At 40.1% G+C, this 23,832-nt stretch overlaps 1 protein-coding gene across 1 annotated transcript in view; it reads right to left on the bottom strand.

The window, feature by feature from the left end:
• The window catches only part of LOC136886680 (hemolymph lipopolysaccharide-binding protein-like), a 51,187-nt gene extending 38,664 nt beyond the window's left edge, over positions 1–12,523 (bottom strand). Inside the window, exon 1 of the mRNA XM_068230579.1 lies at positions 12,473–12,523. Coding sequence (XP_068086680.1) covers positions 12,473–12,514 — 42 coding nt within the window. The 5' untranslated portion in view covers positions 12,515–12,523. The remainder of the gene's footprint in view (positions 1–12,472) is intronic.
• Between the last annotated feature and the right edge of the window lie 11,309 nt (positions 12,524–23,832).

The raw sequence follows: 23,832 nt of genomic DNA, 5'->3' as shown, positions 1-23,832 counted from the left end.
GTGTGTAAAGTACATAGCAGGGGGCGGGAAGCGCCTCTTTCTTCTCCAGCTGTTCAACACCAGGTAATGGCCTCTTAATAACTTCTTTTCTTGCTAGGTTGGCAGTTTAACTCTCGGAGCGGGTTCGAAGCGTTTCCACCATGTAACCTTTTCCTAAAATGTAACCAATCTTTTCATCTATTCTCTTTTAAAGCTGCATATTGGGATAGAGAGTGCTAACCCTCTCGAGCTCCCACTCACATTGTTTTGAGGTGAACTTATTTTCTCAACTTATTCTTCGTTAACGTAAAACAAATTGCTCTTTTCTAAAGTCACCTCTGTAGTATGGGATTAGCCCTTGCATTAGTGGCCTAGAGCCAGACTAGGTTTTAAAAACAAGTGTATTAGGAGTGCAGATCGCCTCCTCTCAAATTGTTATTTTAGAGGTCATGTAATTGCCCCTTTTCATTTAATAGACCTCAGTAGGTTGGGTATTTTACCCCTGTGTCTATGTCCAGTGAGGACAACTCGAAGGTGGAGTTTGGTGTGGCCTTTGAGAGGCTTAAAGTTGAGAGCGTGTGGCTCTTTTGAAAATTGAGTGTTGTATGCCTCGTGGAGGCTTTTCAGTGTAATTTGGAGCAAGGACTCCTAGGCATGAATGGGGTTTTCTGCCCCTCTGTTGAAACTTGTGTTTGGGGTAAAACTGAGCTGATTGCCCAAGCATTGTGAAGTCAGGGCGCGAAGCCCAAATCCTGTGAATATTGTAACTACCCTTTGGACTTGCTACTTCGTACCTGCCATGCTTGTTATTTCTTTGTTTTTGAAAAGAAAATATAACCTTGTTAAATTTTACATTAACTTTGATTCCGTAGTTTGAGACCAGTTCACGCCCGCACCTTCTTTCACCTCTACCTACCACTAAAACACGGTAACAAGTGGTAGCAGAGCGTGGTTGAATGGGTCTCATTTCAGCCCCTTTTGACGGCTAAACATTATTTTGTTCCGAACTCTAACAATTTTCTCAGTTGCTGGATTTTTTTTTGATTTTTTCAAACTTGTTCTGTCACCATGCCCGGCTCTCGCGATGTTCTCCATTTTAACTATTTGCGCAAAGAGGAGTTAATATATGAGTTAACTATTAGAAATGTGCAATCTGGAGGCACGGTTGCAGTAGACACCAATAAGCTTAGAGAGTCCCTTGATTTGCCCATTTCCATCCCCACCTTGGGAGAGAAAGAAATTGACGACTCTCTTTCCACGATCACGGAGAATATTACTGGGCTAGCTTCTGTAGTTAGTTTTTTTGATGAAAATGATCCTTCTCCTAATCAAATTAAGCGTGTGCAAGCTAGGCTGTTTCATTTTTCAAATAGAGTTAACGATCTGTTGTCTCTAAAGTTGAATGACGTTCAGAAGAAGGAAGCTAGTACGCTGCTTGAAAATATGTCTGAATTATCTAGCAAGGTCACTCAATTGTTAACTGGGGAGGTTCCTCCCAAAACTGATCAACCCGTCACGGTGAATGTAGGTAGCGAGGAAGAGCCTCATAAGGGAGAAGTCAATAGGAAATCCATTGCTGCTCAAACAACCTCTGCCCCATTGGACGAGTCTGAACGCCGTAACTCATTAAATAATGTACGTTCTGAATTAACTACCTTGCCATTGAAACCTTTACCTACTATGTCACCCGGGTTTAGTAGCTTGCCTCATCCCTTGGCAATGTTGCTCAGAGGTATCTCTAAGTTTTCCGTTAATACCACCAGTGACGTAATTTCATTTTTAAGATTTCTAGTTGAATTTCAGGATCATGCCCTTGTGTTTTCTCTTTCTCCATGTCAAATTTTGCAAATTATCTATCCTTATGCAATTGGTATTCTCTCTGATAAAATAGTAAGAGCCATAGCTGAACAGTCATCTATTGAAGATTTTCATGCACACTTGCTTGCAAATTTTATTCCCGCCCGCGCGAGGTCATCTCTGATTCAGAAGTACTATTACCGTGTACAACGCTTGGATGAAAACTTGGCTGATTTCATACAGGACATTAAGTTTTATACTAGGGTGTTTGCTCTTCACTTCCCTGAGGATCAGATTGTACAAGCCATTGTAGAAGGCATTTCACCACCCTACAGGTCATATCTGTGTTTCGCGGCGTGCCCGCAAACTTTCTCGGAACTTGAAGCATTGGCCGTCTCAGCGGAAGGAGTTAGATACGCCGATTCTTTGCGTGTAGCGAAAGAACCCCCGCCTTCCTTTATTAATACTCGCCCTCCACCTCGCCGATCAGTCACCCCTCGTAAATGTTATGCTTGTGGGTCGCCTGACCACCTGCGCAATAAGTGTCCACTGATCAAGTCGAGTGGGACAAGTAAGGGGGCTGGTTCATCACAAGGCTGTTTTAAATGTGGGGCTCTCTCACATATCGCCAAGAATTGCCCAAATTCGAATAGCACCCCCTCCTGCTCAACTTCTGGTGCAAATTCCACCTATGCCAATAATAAAAAGTGACTAGTGGCTTCGGCTGAGTCGACTAATCCATCTTCCCGAGACTCAGCCCCTAGTAAACAGGTTGTAAATTCAGGGAACGAGCAATTTTCAAATGCATCTCTTGAATGTCCCAAAGAGTGTCTTAAGATTGCGGCGGATTCCCCCGCTCCTATTCCTTTTCTTAAGATTGAGTTAAACAATGAGCCTATAACCGCTTTATTAGATTCAGGCAGTGTCTGTTCGATTATTTCGGCTGAATGGTATTCTAAATTGAAATCTGTTTGTAAACTACCTGACTATGTCTCATCTCCTGTCCTATATGTTTCGGCTAATTCATCTCCGTTAGAAATTCTAGGTTCCTTACTGGTCAAAATTCGTATTTTTAAATTTACATGGAAAACCAAACTGTTTGTGGCTAAGCACTTGTCTTGCCCCATCATTCTGGGAGCGGACTTCATTTCTCACACTGGTCTCGTGCTCGATCTCCAGAGTAGGTCGTGCACATTCAAGTTTGCGTCCAATTGTAAAATTCCCTTGTTAAAGTGTAATTCTGTATCATGTTCATCTATTTCGCCCACCCAGGATGAGATGTTGTTAGACCTTAGACATCTACCTGAGGAGCAGGCTGATAGTATTCGCAAATTGTGTCAGTCCTTTCCGGAGGTGTTCTCTGATACTCTTGGTGTTACTGACCTTATTGAATACAAAATTGAGGTCACGGATTCGATTCCTGTCCGTTTTCCACCTTATAGGCTATCTCCACCTAAAATGAAGGCATTGAAGGAAATCATCGATCAAATGTTGAAGGATGGTATTATTAGGCCCTCTAAGTCGGCGTATTCTTCGCCTATTTTTCTAGTCCCGAAACCCCAAGGAGGCTTCAGGCCTGTCATTGATTATAGGGCTCTCAATCGGAAGGTGGTGTTACAATCTGTGCCCCTTCCCGACCTTCATTCTTGTTTTTCATGGTTCCGTAAGGCCAAGTTCTTTACTATCTTGGATTTGAATCAGGCCTATAATCAAATTCCCCTTGCCGAAGAGTCTAAACACCTTACAGCGTTTTCCACGGACTGGAATTTATATGAACACAACCGCGTGCCTTTCGGGCTCCCCACGGGAGCAGCTGTACTCACTAGGCTGCTAGATAGGGTCTTCTCCGACATCAAATTTGAATACTTGTACCACTACTTGGATGATGTCGTCGTATTTTCGGAAACCTTTGAAGAACATCTAGATCATCTGCGAGAAGTTCTCGATCGCCTTCGTAAGGCTGGGTTAACTGTGAAGTTGTCCAAGGTTGCCTTTGCTAAGCCCTCTATGTCATTCCTCGGGCATATTGTGTCACCTGATGGTGTAGCAGTCGATCATTCTACAACACAGGCCATCCGAGATTTTCAACCTCCCAAGGACATTAAAGGTATCGCCAGGTTCATTGGTATGGTGAATTTCTTCAGGAAGTTTATTCCTAACTTCGCTAATAGAGCGGCGCCCTTGAACCTTCTTCGTAGGAAAGGCATCAAATTCGAGTGGGGACCTTCTCAACAAGCCGCTTTTGAAGATCTTAAATTAGCTCTCTGTAATGCCCCTGTACTTGCTATGCCTGATTTCTCGAAGAAATTCATCGTCCAAACCGATGCGTCGTCGTCAGCAGTAGCGGCAGTCCTTCTTCAAGAGACTGAACTAGGGAGGCGACCCATCGCCTATGCATCTAGGACTCTATCGGCTCAAGAAGCCAAGTATTCCATCTATGAGCTCGAAGGTTTGGCAGTCTTATTCGCCTTAGAAAAGTTCCGTCTCTATCTGGAACACGTCAAATTCGACCTGGAGACAGATAATCAAGCCTTAAGCTGGGTCTTAGGTAGGCCGCGTCGTACTGGTCGTATAGCCCGTTGGGCCATCCGTATTTCTGCCTTCCAAATCGATGTCAGGCATATTAGAGGTACTGAAAATGTTGTTGCTGATGGACTCAGCCGTATGTTTTCCAACGACGTCGAGACCTATGAACCGGTCGACAGTTCATCACCTCCCGAGTCCATACTATTTGATGTTAATGCCATCTTAACAGATGCTCCCATGCTCTTTAGGGATATCGAGAAATACCAACGTGAAGATCCGACGCTGGCTCCGATAATGGAAACCCTTTCTTCTGGGGAACATGTTGTCCCTTATGTTCTGAGGAATGGGGTTTTATGTTGCCCTTCGAGGCATGATAAGATGATGAAAGTTGTCGTTCCAGCTGTACTTGTACCTATGATCTTCAAGTACTATCATGAGACCCCATTGGGCGGGCATCTCGGAATCTTTAAAACTCGTGAAAAGATTCGTGAAAGGTTCATTTGGAAAGGTATGGACGGTGAAGTCCGTGAACTTGTAAAAGCTTGTAAATCTTGTTTGCTTAGTAAACCCACCATGTCCACCAAGGTAGGCCTTTTGTCTTCGCATCAAGCATCGCGCCCCATGGAACGCCTGTATATTGATTATGTAGGACCCTTCCCCCAGTCAAAGGGAAATGCTAACAAGTTCATCCTTGTATGCGTAGATGGCTTTACTAGATTTTCCTGGTTATTTCCGACTAAGCTGGCTACCGCTCAGTCCACCATTACTTGCTTAAATTCTATTTTTGCTTCTTTTGGTCCGTGCCAATATATTGTATCTGACAATGCTAAGGCTTTTACATCTAATTTATTTCGTAAATTCTGTTTTGACTTGTCCATCTCTCATGTAACTACTTCTGCTTATTACCCTCAACCATCTCTGGCTGAACGAGTTAACCGTAATCTCAGGTCCGCACTTATTGCCTATCATCATGAAGATCATTCCAGGTGGGACACGTCCCTGCATTGGTTAGCTTTTGCTTTGAATTCGGCGGTTCATGAATCACATAAATTTACTCCAGCCTCGTTGATGTTCAAGTTTGTTCCCAACACGCCGCTCTCTAACCTCTGGTCTCTGAGTGACATTCTACCCGAGACAATAGATCCGGACAACATTAAAGATCTTTGGAAGAAGGCTAAAGCCAAGCTTAAAGTGTCTCATGAAAAGGTTAGGGAAAGGTATGATCGTGGACGGAGACCCACCCCTTTGAAGGTAGGTGACCAAGTTATGGTCAAGAACTTTGTTCCCGCGGGCAAGCTTGCCCCCAGATTTCATGGGCCTTGTATCATTCTCGATTTTCTTACGCCGGTTACATTGTTAGTAAGCAATCCAGCCACCGAGAGGATATTTAGGGTTCACCTGTCCCAGGTGAAACCGGTGTAAATTTTGTGTCAACTTGCTTCATATAATTTGATAGGAATATGAAGGTTATATTTTTTTTGAGTTTCTACTCTTAAGGCATTCTGCTCCTTCTATTTTGTTTTATATGTAAGCATTTTTTGTAAAACCTTCCCCGATCCGTTAAACTGCCGTTCTGTCCTTACCATGGCCATTACCACGCTCCCGTCTCCTGCTATACACACTGTGGCTTGCTTAGATTAAATGCCATGGATATTTGCACGCCGCTGGCCCCTCAACCTCTCCACCAAGCCTGTGCCCTCAAAAAAGATGATGGTCCAACAATATTCTGCCGCCTAGCTTTAATGTTTCAGTGCCCCCGCACCCGCACGGCGCTGTGCCGCGACTGGGTTTGAGGACGGGCCCCCTCGTCCCCAGCGAGGACGACATGTGCACGGCGAGCCGGAGCTCTCCTCCCGGCCAAGGCTGATGTGCGGCGCACGACCTGCTACTTGGCCGCAGCCTGTATACCTTCACCGCGGGCGCGGCGTGTTTCAACACCACTGCTCCCCTCATAGTGTGGGCGAGCGGTATCTCAGGGTACTTGAGGGGTCCGAGCGGCCTCCTTTGGACGCAAGCTGCAACGGCCGGTCTGGCCATCCAACTTCATCAACATCAACTACATGAACAGTTACTATAAGCAATGACTACACTTGGGAATTCAACAGCAATATTTGGTGGACATTGCAAAATTTTTCTTCACTTTCAAGTATTAAAAGTTTATCTTCTGAATTCCACTTCTACTACCATAAAGACTTTACTTCACCTGCAACAACAAAATTTTGAAACTGAATCAAACCAAATTAAGAAAATCTTATAAATTTTTTTTGGCAATTAATCTCCATATCTACATCAAAACTTGGACCTTGTTTTCAAACAATTTCATGTGTCACCCCTGGAGGAACTTTTGGGGGGGGGGGGAGGTCTGTACCGGGCGGTACACCTCCACACCGCTAATTTAATATGTGCGCCTGTTGAAACTCCTCTGCTGGAGGAAGTCTGAACTTTATTGACGGTATTAATTTTCTACTTTCTCAGAAGATGTCACTACCTGGAAATTTTGGAGTTTTAGAACTGTGTCATTTTTATTGTGTTTTTGTTTTGCTTGAAGTAAGAAGTGTGAACTTTCTCTTCTAGAGGACACTACTGAAGATCAACAATAGTGCACCCTGGTGGGAAGTGAAAGAACTGGTTTTTTTTTGGAGAAAATGTAATTTCAAAAGTTTGTTCTTTGCTAAATTTCTTTCAGTCATTAGTTAAGTTGGCAATATTAACCCTTTCTTTCCCCTTGTTTTGTATGTATCCAATCCCGAATTTCTTCAATTTATTTCTGACCAATCCGAGGTATCTTCCCCCAACTTGAATATGTTGCTGTATCCTACCCAATAAAGTGATTGTGGGCGGGTGTTTTCATTCCCCTAACGCCTAGAACCTTCCGCGAGAGTATATAAACTGCTGATTTTTGGGTCTCTGCGCCACTTCTGTTCCATCTTTCAGTGTGTAAAGTACATAGCAGGGGGCGGGAAGCGCCTCTTTCTTCTCCAGCTGTTCAACACCAGGTAATGGCCTCTTAATAACTTCTTTTCTTGCTAGGTTGGCAGTTTAACTCTCGGAGCGGGTTCGAAGCGTTTCCACCATGTAACCTTTTCCTAAAATGTAACCAATCTTTTCATCTATTCTCTTTTAAAGCTGCATATTGGGATAGAGAGTGCTAACCCTCTCGAGCTCCCACTCACATTGTTTTGAGGTGAACTTATTTTCTCAACTTATTCTTCGTTAACGTAAAACAAATTGCTCTTTTCTAAAGTCACCTCTGTAGTATGGGATTAGCCCTTGCATTAGTGGCCTAGAGCCAGACTAGGTTTTAAAAACAAGTGTATTAGGAGTGCAGATCGCCTCCTCTCAAATTGTTATTTTAGAGGTCATGTAATTGCCCCTTTTCATTTAATAGACCTCAGTAGGTTGGGTATTTTACCCCTGTGTCTATGTCCAGTGAGGACAACTCGAAGGTGGAGTTTGGTGTGGCCTTTGAGAGGCTTAAAGTTGAGAGCGTGTGGCTCTTTTGAAAATTGAGTGTTGTATGCCTCGTGGAGGCTTTTCAGTGTAATTTGGAGCAAGGACTCCTAGGCATGAATGGGGTTTTCTGCCCCTCTGTTGAAACTTGTGTTTGGGGTAAAACTGAGCTGATTGCCCAAGCATTGTGAAGTCAGGGCGCGAAGCCCAAATCCTGTGAATATTGTAACTACCCTTTGGACTTGCTACTTCGTACCTGCCATGCTTGTTATTTCTTTGTTTTTGAAAAGAAAATATAACCTTGTTAAATTTTACATTAACTTTGATTCCGTAGTTTGAGACCCGTTCACGCCCGCACCTTCTTTCACCTCTACCTACCACTAAAACACGGTAACAATTATTATTATTATTATTATTATTATTATTATTATTATTATTATTATTATTATTATTATTATTATTATTATTATTATTATTTGTCCAACCCATGTACCGTTTTCTCTACGGGGTCGTGTATGAGGTGAGATGAATCTGTCGTGGCGGTTTTGTTATGACCGAATGTCCTTTCTTATCAGAAAAGTTAATGAGATGAAATATGATGGTAAGAGAGGAGAGGGTGAGACCCAGTGCCGGCACATAGCCTACGCTTCTTCTTGTCGAATAGCAGCAAGGGGACTGCTCATGGCTTAACGTCTCCATCCAACGGTTGAATCACCAGCAACAGCGTCATATGCCCTCACTCCGTATGAGCACTGCAGAGACGTTTAGAATTTAATCAAGGCTTATCCAGTGCTTAGAAATAGGATACCAGCAATTCCCCTACCCTGCCGGCCAATATTCTGATTGTGAACTTTTTTCCACTAACGGGACTCGAACCGGGTAACCACGTTGTCAGAGCGTTTAGACTTCAACGCCCTAACGATCATGGCTACGAGGCGGTCTATTATTATTATTATTATTATTATTATTATTATTATTATTATTATTATTATTATTATTATTATTATTATTATTATTATTATTCTTGTTTCGTATAGGCCAGCTAAGGACCACGACATTCAACTATTGCATTTTGGAATGGGCTTTGATGTTTGCCCAGTAGTTGCGCATCCTCAGGCTGTGTTGCTCCTTCCTCTCCTTTGTCCAAAGGGCGCCAGTCTTCTTTGTTGATAATCTGTCCTGGAACTTCTTATGTTTAAGCATCTTCCTGAATGCTGTACGATCCTTTAAGATTCCTTCTGTTATTCCCAGTTCCTGTAGATCTTTATTCACTTCCATCAACCATGGTGACTTGGTCTTCCTATTTTGCCAGTAGCTGAGAATCCGGTTGGTCAACCTGGTAGGATGCATCCTGTAGACGTGCCCATAGAATGCTAGGCGTCTCTTCCTTGCTACATTCGTTATTCTTTCACAGTACTTGTAGAGCTCTTGGTTAGGCCGTCTTTTATAACTGTCCCCTTCCTTGACTGGCCCCAGTATCTTCCTCATTATCTTTCTTTCCTGGATTTCAAGTTTTTCCATGAGTCCCTTCCTGTTGAATGTTAGACATTCTGAAGCATATAAGGCTTCAGGGCGGATGACTGTCTGGTAGTGCTTCATCTTAGTATTACGAGAGAGACACTTTTTATTATACGTATTCTTGGTCAGTTGGTAGGCCATTTCAAGCCTGTTAACTCGAGTTGACAAAGCTATTCCTTCAGAGAGATTGGATTCCAACCATTCTCCCAAGTACTTAAACCTATTGGTTTTCCTGATCTCTCCCTGTTCCAGATGCAACGTACAAGGAGATTCACCGATGTTCGTGATGAATTGTGTTTTTTCGAGAGACACATGTAGCCCAACCTTTGCTGCTTGTTGTCTGAGAACATTTAGTTGTTTCACTGAAGTTTCTATTGAATTAGATATCAGGGCCAGATCATCGGCATACGCCAGACAGTCAACATTGAGCTCATTGCGCTTATGTCCCAAATAAATGCCACTTGGAATCTCCATTCTAGCTAACTCCTTTCGCCACTCTCTTATTACTTTCTCCAAGGCACAGTTAAAGAGGAGAGGAGACAGACCATCTCCCTGTCTCACTCCTGATTTAATTTCAAAACTTTCTGATATGACTCCTCTGAACTTTACTCGTGACCTGGTGTTGCTTAAAGTCTGTTTGATTAGGTTATGGGTCTTCTCATCAAGTCCTAATTCCTGCAAAATCTTCATAAGAGTAGGTCTGTCTACCGAGTCATACGCCTTTGTAAAGTCGACGAAAATGACAACGTATTTCTTACCGGCCATTTTTGCTTGATGTAATACTGATTGCAGATTGAGTATCTGTTCTGTACAAGAGCGTCCTTTTCTAAATCCTGCCTGGTACTCTCCTAATTGTGGGTCTAGTTGAGGTTCGGCTCTATTTAATAAGGATTTAGAGAAAATTTTGTATGTAACTGGTACCAATGAGATTCCTCGATAATTATTGATGTCCAGTCAAGTCTCCTTTCTTGTGCAAGGGATGAATCAGTGCAGTGGTCCAGTCACTAGGTAATGTTTCGGTCTCCCAGATGTTTTGTAGAATTTCTGTCAGCTTGCTTACAGTCTTGTCTCCAGCCTGCTTCCATAGTTCGGCTACTATCGAATCTTCTCCGGATGCTTTGTTGTTTTTCAGAGACTGGATGATTTGTATTACTTCTTCTTTGGATGGTGGTTGCGAGTTTGGTTGCTTGATGTTGTCTTGGTAAACAAAAGAGGTATCAGGTGATTCACAATTAAGGAGATCCTCGAAGTACTTGGCGAGAAGGTGGCAATTGTCAGTGTCATTATAGGCTATCTTCCCATCTGGTCCACGGAAATGGAGACTGGGTGGACTGTAGTGACTAACGTTCCGTTTAAAGCCTCTGTAAAAGTTTCTGGTATTGTTCTTCTTGAAGTCATCATCCAACTGTGTCAATTGGTCTTTTGTGAATTGCCGTTTCACTTGTCTGATGATATTGGCAGTTATCTTCCGTTGCTCTATGAACTTCTGTCTGTTTTCTTGTGTCTTCTGTGAGTTCCACTTTAACCAGGCCATCTGCCTCTGCATTACCGCTTCTTCACATCTAGCTGTCCACCAGGCATGCTTCTTCTGTTTTAGTAATGGCGCAGTCTCTGTTGCTACTTTTACTAGATTTTTCCTCAATTCATCCCAATCTCTGCATTCTATTCTTTCCAATTTCTCTGTAAACTGTTTGCAAGTTGCAAGTTTTTCTAAATCAAACTTAGTAAGTTTAACTGACTTGGTTCTTTTAGTGTTCCTAGGTAGAAATTTCAGCTTTATTTTGGAGAGGTAGTGGTCGGAGTCCAAATTCGCTCCTCTTAACACTCTTACATTCTGGATCTCTCTATGGGCTTTCCTTGCAATGGCAACATGATCTATCTGAAATTCCCCTAAGAGGTTGTTGGGTGACGTCCAGGTCTTCTGTTTCCTTGGTAGTTTCTTAAAGGCCGTTGACTTCATTACCAGGTTGAAAGCTTTGCAGAGTCCCACTAGACGCTCCCCATTTCTATTTGTTCGTAAGTGAGCTGGGTATTCTCCCACAATGTCTCTAAATTTGCGCTCTTTCCCTAACTGTGCGTTGAAGTCCCCGAGTAGAATGATTGTATGACGCTCTGGGACTTTGCTGATGATGTCCTCTAGTTCTTCCCAAAATTTGTCGGTACTTTCAGGGTTACGTTTATTGTTCTCATTGATAGGTGCGTGAACATTTACTGCAGTGTATATCTTGTTTGTGCACCGGAAGGTTAGAAGGGACACTCGACTATTGGGCGAGTCGAAGTCAATTACCGAGTCCAGTATCTTATGGCTTACAATGAACCCAGTCCCCAGGTGTGGCACATTCTTCATTCTCCTGCGCCCTACCTTTCCCTTAAAAATACGGAACCCCTGCGAATCAAAGGCATTCTCATCTGTATACCTGGTTTCCTGTATTGCTGTGAGTAGTATCTTGTGGTGAGTCAAAGTATCAGTTAAATGCTTCAGTTTGCCTAGCTTAAGTAGTGAGTTGATGTTCAATGTGGCGAAATAGTTATGTTCCTTATATCGGATTTTATTGCTAGTAGTTCCAGGACGCTCCGACTCGTCCTCAAAGCATGTTGGTGTGGGCTCCCCAGAATCCGAAGGCCTACTAACACCGCCAAAGGCGGAGGTGGATTTGATACCACCTGGGGTAGTTACTTCCGTGAGTTTGTCCTCCATGCTTTAGTTGAAAATTGTCTTAGGAGACCAGAGGTTAAACCCCCTGATCGAGATACTACCGAGGTTGTGAGCTCCGGTAGGTTTATTTAGGGTTTTCTCCCTTAGACTGGTTGCCTTCCCAGGCTTATAACGGAGACCAATCTTCCCCACATATGGTGTTTATTATTATATTATCACAGACCACCAAGATGGCTCCCAGCAGTAGGCTAAGATCTGTTGCCTTAGAGACGCCTCAATGGAAGAGTGGAATGATATATCTAGTTGGTAGTATCTATGGAGACCAAGAAAATTTAGCGAGTGAGTGGTTGTTAGGGCAAGGTTAGCAGCCAATATACGAGTCGAAGTCAATTACCGAGTCCAGTATCTTATGGCTTACAATGAACCCAGTCCCCAGGTGTGGCACATTCTTCTTATTATTATTATTGTAAATTTCCACTCCAAGCCTGACATCAACTCTCCCTTGACCCCTTGTTATCAGCTACAGAGAAATAAACAAACACTCACCAAGAGAAGCGACATCCTTACGAGTTCTGACAGTGATATCATTCGCTCTGGCTTGCTATTTATTTCATTGACTTGAGTGTTCAGAAAGTCCCGCATGCTGAATACAGCCAGCTCGCTGGCCGACTGGATGACCTCTCCAACCTTCGACGTCATATTCCGATAACCCAGCTGAGATTTATCGCGCAAAAAAAACTATCTGTGCGAGCCTGTAACAAAAAACTATGCATAAAGACCAGATTTTAACAAATCTCTTGTATTTTGTGACCTGAAATGTTACATTTATTCAATAATAAGGTAACAATTAGTTTAACTTTATGTTTGGTTCGATAACTGTCTGGGCCTCCAGCGAGATGAAGAGGAGATAGAAAATTATTCAATGCCGACATTCTTTCCCAAATTTAAAGTTTTGTGGCCTTGTTAATGAGTTTTATAGTGCGGCTCAAAACAACATTTGTATCCTAAACCAACGGCGTCTTTGTCTGTGAAATAAGTTTTCGGTACGAGGGCGACCAAGTGCCATTGTTTGTAAGGTTGTCGACCACGAGAAGTTGGAGACTTGATTTCCTGTTTATGGAACATTGACTGGAAGAGGCATTAGTGGAATTTAATAGCGAATATTACACGTTAAACGGAAGGGCCCGTGATGATAGTCTTCAGTCGCATAAAACGGGAAGACCTAGGGCTGTAATAATGATATCAGTTGCTACGACAGACGTGAATACTTTCTTAAGCTTTCCGTACGCGTGTAAATCTTGACAGCATTTTCATATGTTTCAGTTAGACCGTTGTACTCGTGTTGCGGTTTAAATTCATTTTGTTCACATAAAAAATCACCCGTGTGCCCGACGATGTCATTTCCGAGATTCTCGGCAAGGTTTTTGAGATACGACTGCCGCGTTTAAATGACAACAACCACAGCAACAGCGGAGGGTTCTGTTTATTATTATTATTATTATTATTATTATTATTATTATTATTATTATTATTGATACGGGGATACCCGTGGAGCAGAAAGAGGTTAAAGAAGGTGCTGGGGTGAATGGGTCTAACTACAATGTCAAGAATTGAATTTAGAACTTAAACTGAAGGTTATATTTTCAGAACTCAAAATTTAACAATTTTTATAGTTACAAGTAGCAAACATAAAACAAGATTGTGAAAAAATCCAAGATTAAGAACCTTGAAAACTTGGGCGCTAGTTTTGAATACGCGCCGTTGAAGTGTACCTCGCGGTGCAGACTTTACATTTCCTGAGCTACGAGCTCAAATTTACAAGAGCACAATTTCACTCAAGGGCAGAAATCCCCCAAAATTCATGGAGCACTTGCTCCCAAAATACAATGTCTAGCCTTCCAGAGGCACTCGTTACAATCACAAAATTGAACAAGAGCTAACAGGTCTCAGTTTCTTCTAGCCTATTCAAGGCAATATCCGAAAATTACAATCACTCGCCATCAAGGTACACCTTACAAATTTGAAACAGGGTTATCTTGTACCCAACCTATTGGGCCTTTGTGGAAAAGAACAGGTTAAGTAAATTGCCCGAAACAAAAAATGAATGGAGGCGTGTACTTGCACTCCTAGATATGAACTCTTAAAACCTAAAGGGCACTAGGCGGTTGAAACAGGGGCTACTCCCAAACTACTGAGGTGACTCGTATAAGGATGAATTAATGTCTTACGTAAAGGAAGAAAAACAGTTAGAAAACGTAGTCACCTCAAACCAAGATGAAGGGGAGCTCGAGACGGTACATCACTCTCTATCCCCGATTTACAGTCGAAGATTTTATGAAGTTTTTACGTTAGCAGACATAAAGTTACATTTTAGAAAAGAAGGTTACATAGTTAATGATCCGTAACTTTCCCTCGGGTTAAACTGCGGAGCTAGCACGAAAGAAAGATGTTATGTGTCCATTACCTGGTAGACGAACTGCTGCCTGATGAAAGACGCCTGCCGCCTCCTGCTTTGACGCACACTCTTAGTAAGATGACAATCATTTGGCCAAGAGACGTGCAAAGCCACAGTTTATAAACCCGCAGGGAAGGTTCGAGATCTTTCACGAATGAACCCTGCCACACCCTCTCAATTTATTGGTCAATTTAAAAGTTACACTCAAAATCGAAGAGAAGAAGAAGAAGAAGACTGTGATTGGTAGAAAATTAATTACAGAAATTAGTGATTATCATAGTTTTCTGGGTAGTGTCATCTATGGGAGAATGTGCAAACTTCTTGATGAATGGCAAACAAAACAAGTAGAAATTCACACAGGTAAGGAAACTGCACAATAACAAATTTACATCATATTTTAGTGGTGACATCTTCTGAGTAAAGTTCTAAGTTGGTGTAGTTTCAGTTTCACTGTTTTCCAATAGAGGAGTTCATTTAGGCGCTAGTTTTGAATACTCGCCGTTGAGGTGTACCTCGCGGTACAGACTTCCACCCCCTCCAAGTGTCCTTCCTTGGGGTGACCCAGAAGAATTTTGAAAAAATTATATCCAGTTGAAGAAAATTTCTAAGTCTTTTTGTTTTTTAATTAGATAGTTGGAAACTTGTTTAACTTCAGTTTTAGAGTGTCCTTGTTGTTGTAGAATATTAACAACATGTTGACAGTTTTGAGGCTAGACCTGCCGCCGCTGCCGATACCCAGTTGAGGTCGCCCGGACCCCTCAAGTACCCTCAGATACACCTCTCTCGCTACTGTGAGAGGGGTAGTCGTGGTGATGTTAGAAGTATATGTGCAGTCCCCAGATGAGTTGGCGGTAGTGTCATCGCACTTCAGCCTTTGCTGGGAGATGGACTCTGGCACGCCGTTCACAAGGAGCCTTCACGGGAGTGGAGAGGGCCCGTACTCCACTTCAGTTGCAGTACGGCGGCGAACGGCTGAGGGGGCACTGAAACAGTAAGATCTCGGCGACAGAACTGTGTAGTAGTAGCAGCAGTATTTATTCACTCATTGTGTTGTTTACATATTTACAGAACTCTGTGTCTTACATACATAACTCTTCTAATAACATTGTTACTTGAGAAAAATGAATCTTGTAACTAAACCACATATATTACAGAAATAGTAGGATTATTATTAACATATTAATACTTAAAATAAATTGAACTTGTAACTATCTGTTGCACACATTAAATAAATTATTATTATTATTATTATTATTATTATTATTATTATTATTATTACTATTACTATTGTTATTATTATTATTATTATTATTATTATTATTATTATTATTATTATTATTATTATTATTATTATTATTATTATTATTATTACTGCCGTGGTTTGGTGGATCAGCAGAGGTGAAAGAAGGTGCGGGCTGCAATAGGTCTCAACTACAAAATTAAACTTAATTTAAAACTTTAACAAAGGTCATATATTTTTAAAACGCCAAACATAACAATATACATATACAATTTCAATCAATAACAACAAGTCAACAAGCCAGGTACAATACCGTGAGAAGCAACGATTTAGATACAATATAAGAAATTTTCACTAGGTGAAATAACAATGAACAGATCAAGTACAAAGGTAAATTTACAGTTTCCGGACCTTTAAAAGTTCTGGGTTTCGAGCCCGAAGATTAAACTTTCTGAGCCCTCAGCTCACAACCACAAATTATCAAAGGGCAGAAATCCCTTAATTACATGGAGCACTTGCCCCCACCTAGTAAGCCTCCTAGAGGCACCTTTATCACATCGGAAAGAGCTGACCCACTCTCAATCTTTCAAGCCTATTAAAGGCAACACAATGCTTTACAATCACTTGCCATTGAGGCGCAACTTACAAAATTAAACAGGGGTATCTCGTACCCAGCCTAGAGGGCCTTAAAGAAAAATAATAGATTACTCAAATGGCCCAAAATACCAATATGAATTGAGGCGTTGTTCGCGCTCCTATATGAAACCTTATAAAAGCTAAGAGGCACTAGGCCAATTATAAAGGGGCTATTCCCAAACTATGGAGGTGAGTCGTATAAAAAAGAATTTAACACATTATGAAGGAATAGAAGAACGGTTACGAAAACGTAGTCACCTCAAATTCAAAATGAAGGGAAGCTCGAGAGGGTAAATCACTCTCTATCCCCGAATTACAGTTAGAGATGAATGACGTTTTTACAAGGATGAAAAAGGCCTACATACTTTAAAATATAGGTTACATATTAAACGTTTCGAACCTTCCCCGCGAGTTAAACTGCTGAGCTAGCAAGAAATAAAGATGTTGAACGGCCATTACCTTGTTGAAGATCTGCTGCCTGAAGAAAGAGGCGCTTCCCGCCCCCTGCTACATATCCAGACACTAAGCTAGATGTTATTCGAGTGACGAAAAGTCGAGAAAATCAGCGGTTTTTAAGCTCTCGTGGAAGATTCGAGACCTTTCAGGAATAAGTAAGTCACACCCCCTGAATTTTATTGGTTAACATCAAAGTTACACGCAAGTCGGAGAAGAAACACATCATTGGTGGAAAATTAATTACAGAAATTTAGGATTGGTGAAATTCAAAACTGGCGGAAAGAAAGCTTAATATTGCCAACCCAAAAATGAAAAGAACAATATTTATTAAAGACAAAAACTTTTGAATACGAAATTTCTTCAAAAGGTTCATTCACTTCGCACCAGGGTGCATGACCATAGGATATTTTTTGTAGAGACATCTGTGAGGGAATGTCCACACTTCTTGAGCCATAGGAAACAAACATGTTGAAATCCACACAGTATTGACAACTTTGTAATCCCAAAATTTATAGTGGTGACATCTTCTGAGAAAACTCATGAATTAATACAGTTCTAAAGGTTCACAGTTTCTCCTGTAGAGGAGGATTTATTGGCTGAAGATTTAAATTGCGGCATAGAGGTGTACCGTCCTGTAAAATTATTATTATTTTATTATTATTATTATTATTATTATTATTATTATTATTATTAGTATTGTTATGGCGAAGTCCCACCAACCTCAACAGAGTCGAGTAGATATCGGTAAAATACCACGTAAGGTGAAACCTTGTGTGTGGTAATTTAGAATATTAATTACATAGAGAGAAATATATTTTTAAATGATGCCTGAAGTACGAGCATATGATGGATATGATCAACAGCTCATGGTGGAGCATCGAATAGAAATTGAGTTTGGTGACGTGATATTCTCATTTACTTATTTCTTCAATAACAGTTTTATTATCCCTGACAAAGGATTTAAGACACTTCAGACTTATCTTCTGACTTAATGAAGTAGTTTGTAAAGAACCGGACGGGACGTTAAAGAATTTTAGAATGAAGTTCAAGAAATTGCGCTTTGTTATGCTAAGTTTGAGTTTGTATAAGGTACAATGGTGGCACATCTTACTGCGTGTTGAATATTCATGTTTAATGTTCTCAAGTATATTTTTGTTTTTGTTAATAATATTTGTATACTTCAAGGGCACAGAGCTGTTTTACATTAAATATATTTGCTTCAGCATATAATTGACTACTTCGGTATAATCTTCCTTTCTAGTACATTATTCGTAATATAAGGTTTTGAACAACCTGTATTTTATTGATTACATTTTTGTAGGCACCTCCCCATGCTAATATTCCGTAGCTAAGAATAGACTGAACTAAAGCGTAATAAACCTCTCTAAACAATTTCATACTGGATATGTATTTTAAACTGTGAAATATATAAACAGTTCTTCTGATTTTCTTTCTTAAATCGGTGATGTGACTTTTCCATTTCATGTTCGAATCAATTAATAATCCCAAATACTTAACATTACTCATTTTATAAATTTTGTAGCAGTTACAATTAAATTAACAGTTGATGTTGTGTACAGTTAATTCATTAAAATCGTTCCGTGTATCTATTACTGAAAAATTCATAAATTTTGTCTTTTTAATGTTTAAAAATAATTCATTATTATCCAACCATGCTTTAACTTTAAGCAGTGCTCCAGTTGCTCTCTGTCTGACGAGATTCCAGCTATCACCCTGTACATAAATGAGTGTATCATATGCATATGTTACGATGTGCGTATGTTCGGCATTTTCTATTGTTTTCTTTAGATCATTAATAAATAGAATAAACAATAGTGGACCTTTTTTACTGACCTTTGTGTTATTTCATTGACTATGCCCCAGACCTTACCCCGGTTATTAGAATTGCGATTGATCAGATTCCTATAGTACTCAGTTTTCGTTTTCATAATTAGATCATTTAGTTTGTTCCTATATTTCCTGTACTGTTCTTTAATTACCTTGTGGGACACCGTTTATTATCTTCATCGGTGTGCTTAGATGTTGATTAATTTTGACATACTGTACTCGATCTGTCAAGTAACTCTCAAGTAAATCCAGCACATTACCCCTAAAGTCGTATTTTTTCCAATTTATGGAGGAGCAAGCGGTGTGACACACTATCGAATGCCTTTTCAAGGTCGAGAAATATCCCTGTGGAGAGCCGAGAAGAATTAAGATTTTCATATATTCTCTTTGTTAAGGTGGATATAGCATCAGTCGTTCCGAGATTTTTAATGAATCCAAACTGTCTGGGCGAAAGTATTTGGTGTTTTTCTAAAAATTGGTAAATATTGTTCTTTAAGCATTTCTCGAATATTTCTGATATTGTTGTAGTTATCGAAATGGGTCTGTAATTTCTAATGTCTTAAATATTTCCAGACTTGTGAAGAAGTTTTACTATTGTTGTTTTAAGCAGCTTTGGAAAGTAACCTAAGTTGAAGGAATCATTGATAATATTCAGCAACGGTTCCTTTAATGACTCTATATTTTCTTTAGTAATTCGAGCCGAAATATTGTCTATTCCAACAGCTTTGTTTTCATGTACTTCACTCAAACACCTCTTCAGATGTACTCTGTTACCGGTGCAAGGAAGCAAGTATGAGGGTTGCGAGCGATATTTAATGTGGAGTCAGAAATCTGTCTGTGATGCTTTGCTTTCTCAGTGGTTTCGTTAATGAAATAATTGTTAAATTTATTAGAAATATTTGTGTCATCTTTACAGATTTCACCTTTATATCTGATTTCCTTGATCTCTTCTTTTTTACTGACCTTTGTGTTATTTCATTGACTATGCCCCAGACCTTACCCCGGTTATTAGAATTGCGATTGATCAGATTCCTATAGTACTCAGTTTTCGTTTTCATAATTAGATCATTTAGTTTGTTCCTATATTTCCTGTACTGTTCTTTAATTACCAAGTTATCCTTATTTTTTAAATATTGTTGATAAAGTCGGTCTCTTGTGTGAATAGATTTCACCAAACCGTAAGAAATCCATTCTGTTCTTTTAACTTCCTTTGATTTCAATTTAACAGTGGACAGGCTCATGCAGCTTTTAATCGTATTCACGAATTTATCGAGTTTGATATCTAAATCACTGCTGTTTAAGATGTCTCCCCAATTGATTTTACTTAAATGATTTTTAAGCTCAAAATTATCTATTTTAAAACAGGTACGTCGAAAATTTGGTATATGATTAGGGACCGAGGCATTTTGAAAGTTAAGACTTATTATTATAGGATAATGATCTGAAATTTTACTTTGAGAGATGATAGACAGAATGTCGTCATTTCTCAACCTACTTTTAATCGAAGCATGATCAATACAGGATTTACTTGTACCAGATACTCTAGTAGGGTTGTTTATTAAGGACTGAAAATTACTTTCGTGTAACATGTTGAGATATTCGTCACAGTCGTGTTCATTTAAAAGGTCTATATTTGTGTCCCCTATTATCAGTTCGGTTTCAACATGGCATCTATCTTGGATATAATGATCTAACGCACTGAGAAACTGCTGTTTGTGATATTCATGTGACCGATATACTCCTGTAATAGCTAATTTCTTGTTGTCATAGTTAATTACTACTCTGAGAAATTTAAAGTCATCATACTCAATAATTTCCATTTCGTGCTCCAAACCATTTTTTACAATTAATACAACACCATCACATTTGTTAACTGAACCCTCATTGTAATAAGATTTTTACAAGGTATGGTTACTTATATTTCACATTACTCAGTGACCAACTTTCTGTTAAAATTATGACATCAAACCTATGATCATATGCTTTCAAAACAACGTCTAAAATGTTCTTCTTTTTTCCTTATGCTTCTAATATTAATATGAAAAATTTCTAATATATTTTTCCCTTCCGCATGCTTCTGCAATCTACTCGTGCAATCTTTGATGCCCCTTCTCGTCTCTGAAAGAGGTTGGTATGTTACATAATCATCTTATAAACCTATTCTGACTATTTACAGGAAAAGGTGATAGTCAACTGTTAGTTATTACTAAGAAGGAAGTTACTGTAAGTACGGAGTTTGTACAGAGGGTTGGGACAAGGTCAGTGTCCAGTAGGGTACCGTAATTAACGAGCTAGTGAAGGTCAAGCAGGTACACGACAGCTGTTCAGCCAAACAGAGTGGAATGAAATAGCAGTGAAGGGAAGAGTGAGATAGAGATAGAGAGATATAGCGAGAGGGATATGTGTCCTAGGAGAGAACACAAAACTACACGACAGCCGTTCAGAAAGGCAGGGTGGAATGAAATAGCAGTGAAGGGAAGAGTGAGAGAGAGAGATAGCGAGAGGGAGATGTGTCCTAGAAGAGAACACAAAACTCAGTACAAAGTGTTACCAACTTATGGGTTAGTAAGTAAACACAGGTTAGATATGAGTAAGCTTATGGAATGTCACTCATCTGCGTAGCGCGGTGCATGCTGCCGTCAGGGATCTTAAACAGGATAACTCCATCACTGGTCCAGACATTTCTGACGCCGAACTTGGAGATAGCCGCCTTCATAACCGTCAGTCTGGCAGACGTAAGGTCCTCCCGGATTGTGACACGAGATCCTTTCAAATGCCTTTTCTTTGCGAATATCTCATTCCTGGTGCGATAACATGTCATCTTCACGATAATAGGCCGGGGTTTATTACCAATTTTAAGCCCGACTCTGTGGCTCCTGTCAATATCAGTCAATTTTATGTCGGCTCCATTTAATACTAAATTGTCCGTGTCCTCATTTGACTCCTCCGGAATGACAAACATGCGGAGGTTATTTCTACGCTGATATTGTTCCAAATTATCATAATTTGATTTCACTTCCACTTTCAGTTCTGCGAGTTCTTTGTCTCTCTTGGCAATCTCATTCGTTAGGTCCTCACATGCATTTATATTGAACTACACAGATTCCTCTAGTATCTTTAACACACACTCCGTAATTTTGTCCACTATGGTACTCACAATTAATTCCACGAATACCTTAGACTGAAGTGTCTCTTCTATTATTTTCCTCACGGTGTATTCTGTTGGGTTGGCACTCCTGCACTCGGCCTGCTGTTGATTCTTCTTCGTTCCTGGTGCCATTTCACTATTACATTAATTGTACGGCAGTCTAACAAAGAACGATATAACTGTTAATAGTACTTGATTCCACGATACAAATAGATGCACTGTGGCAAATTACAGCACTGTCGCAATTGTTTACACCTGCCAAAACACTGAAATTCCACGAGCTTAAACTCACGCGTCTTACTCGTATGGCATCTCTCGAACTATTCCAAAACAAATGTGAATTATAAAAAAGATTTTATGAATGGAGGGAAATCTCCAAATGTGTATTTAGTCCATCGGACATTGTATATTTTATTTTCATTATAGTAGAATTATTCAGGGTTAATTTCAATTAATCGTGATTTTATCAAGGAATAATAAATAGGTTTTTAAAAACTTTTCTTTGCCTGTCATTTTGCCGGAAAAACATTGCATCCTAAATTTCCCTCCGTTCATTTATGCCTTTAAGTTAGTCAAGTGTTATATTTTGATTTTTTGTCGCGAACGCACCATGGCCCTGGGAGGCCATTGGTTTGATTCTTTGGAACGGAGGAGTGCAGTTATCCTTGCACGGTCGAAAGAGCCTTTGCTCACCCAGCACTTTGAAGTTTATTTTTCTTCGCTTTTCTAGATGAGGTGGCATTTGACTCTAGACTAAAACGGTCCCATACCATCGAACGCCTTAGCGTATTGTGCTATATGGCGGGAACAATGATGCTGTCATGTGGTTCTATGGGGCAATGGTGTGGGTGGTATGGTTGCAACAGGTAACACCTTTTACAGTGAGTCTTCACAGCGAATGCCAGTTTGTCCTGTAAAGAGTTCTTCCATATAAGAGAGATCCATTGGTATTTCGAATAAAAGTCTTTAAGTGATTACTATACTCTGGCATGATGATAACCTCAGACAAAGAATGTGTTGATGAAATAGGTGTTTCAGTAATAACATCTGTAGTTATAAACTTAACACGCTTAGATGGTGAAATATCGTTAAGTTCTTCTTCCTCATTCTCTTCTTCATCCCTATCCTGCTTCTCGTCTTCCTCATCCTGCATCTCTTCTTTATTCTTTTCTTGTTCATGCTTCTCTTTATCATATGATGTTTGCAAAGAAACAAAAATTGTAGTAGACTGGGACAATGAAGTGGAATTAAAAATTGATTTCCATGGTGTACTAGTTGCGTTTTCAAAAATAAATCAGTGTCTGCTTGAATACGTTCAAGCTCTTTTAATTTCGGTCGAATATTGTTTCGAGCACGGATTACATGTTTTGTACTTCCTTTGCTGGATGTTGATATGATGGTGGTTTTTTGATCAAGTGGTGATTATAACTCTGTGTTAATGCATATAAGATGATCAAAACCTATGCGATATCATCCATACTGAACATCACTTTCTTTACCAATAACTAATAAGCCGTAACGTTGTGATGACCAACATGTAGCACACATACGTTTAAAGTCATTGAATGTCATATCAGTGTTAACATGATCATCGTATACATGCCGCATGTTGCGCTCATCTTGCCGAAAAACGGAAAATATTTGCGTTGTCGTGTATCAACTACTTAGCCACACGAGAATAGGTTTGACATAAATAGATGCAATTTACATATTCATGTCACCCCATACTAAAGTATGCACGAGTAACGTTTTGCTCTGTTACGACATCGCTAAAGATCATAAGAGAGTTGACAAGCTCATCATCCGGTGATGATATTTGCTCATGTGAATTAAATTCAAAATATTTCAATCCATCTTTAACCCGATCGTGCATTACAATTTGTAGAGTTGTATATAGCGGCTGATAGAGTGACTTGGCGAAAACATAAATATTCTCGAAGCGTATGCCGTTTATAAAGGTAATGAGTTTGAGTAAAGTATTTGTCTTCCCACATCCCGATGGGCCAGATATAATACATCGAATACTAGAAGGAAACAACGTTCCATGGCGTATTTTTGTAGTTGTACAAGAACTATGAAGGAGATGTGGTACTAGGTCGCTAACAGGAATTGAGTCTTGCTGC

The sequence above is a fragment of the Anabrus simplex genome, chromosome X (genome assembly GCF_040414725.1).
Source record: "Anabrus simplex isolate iqAnaSimp1 chromosome X, ASM4041472v1, whole genome shotgun sequence".
In the NCBI taxonomy this organism is placed as follows: domain Eukaryota; kingdom Metazoa; phylum Arthropoda; class Insecta; order Orthoptera; family Tettigoniidae; genus Anabrus; species Anabrus simplex.
Note: the sequence above shows the minus strand (reverse complement) of the source record. Positions and strands in the feature narration are given on the sequence as shown.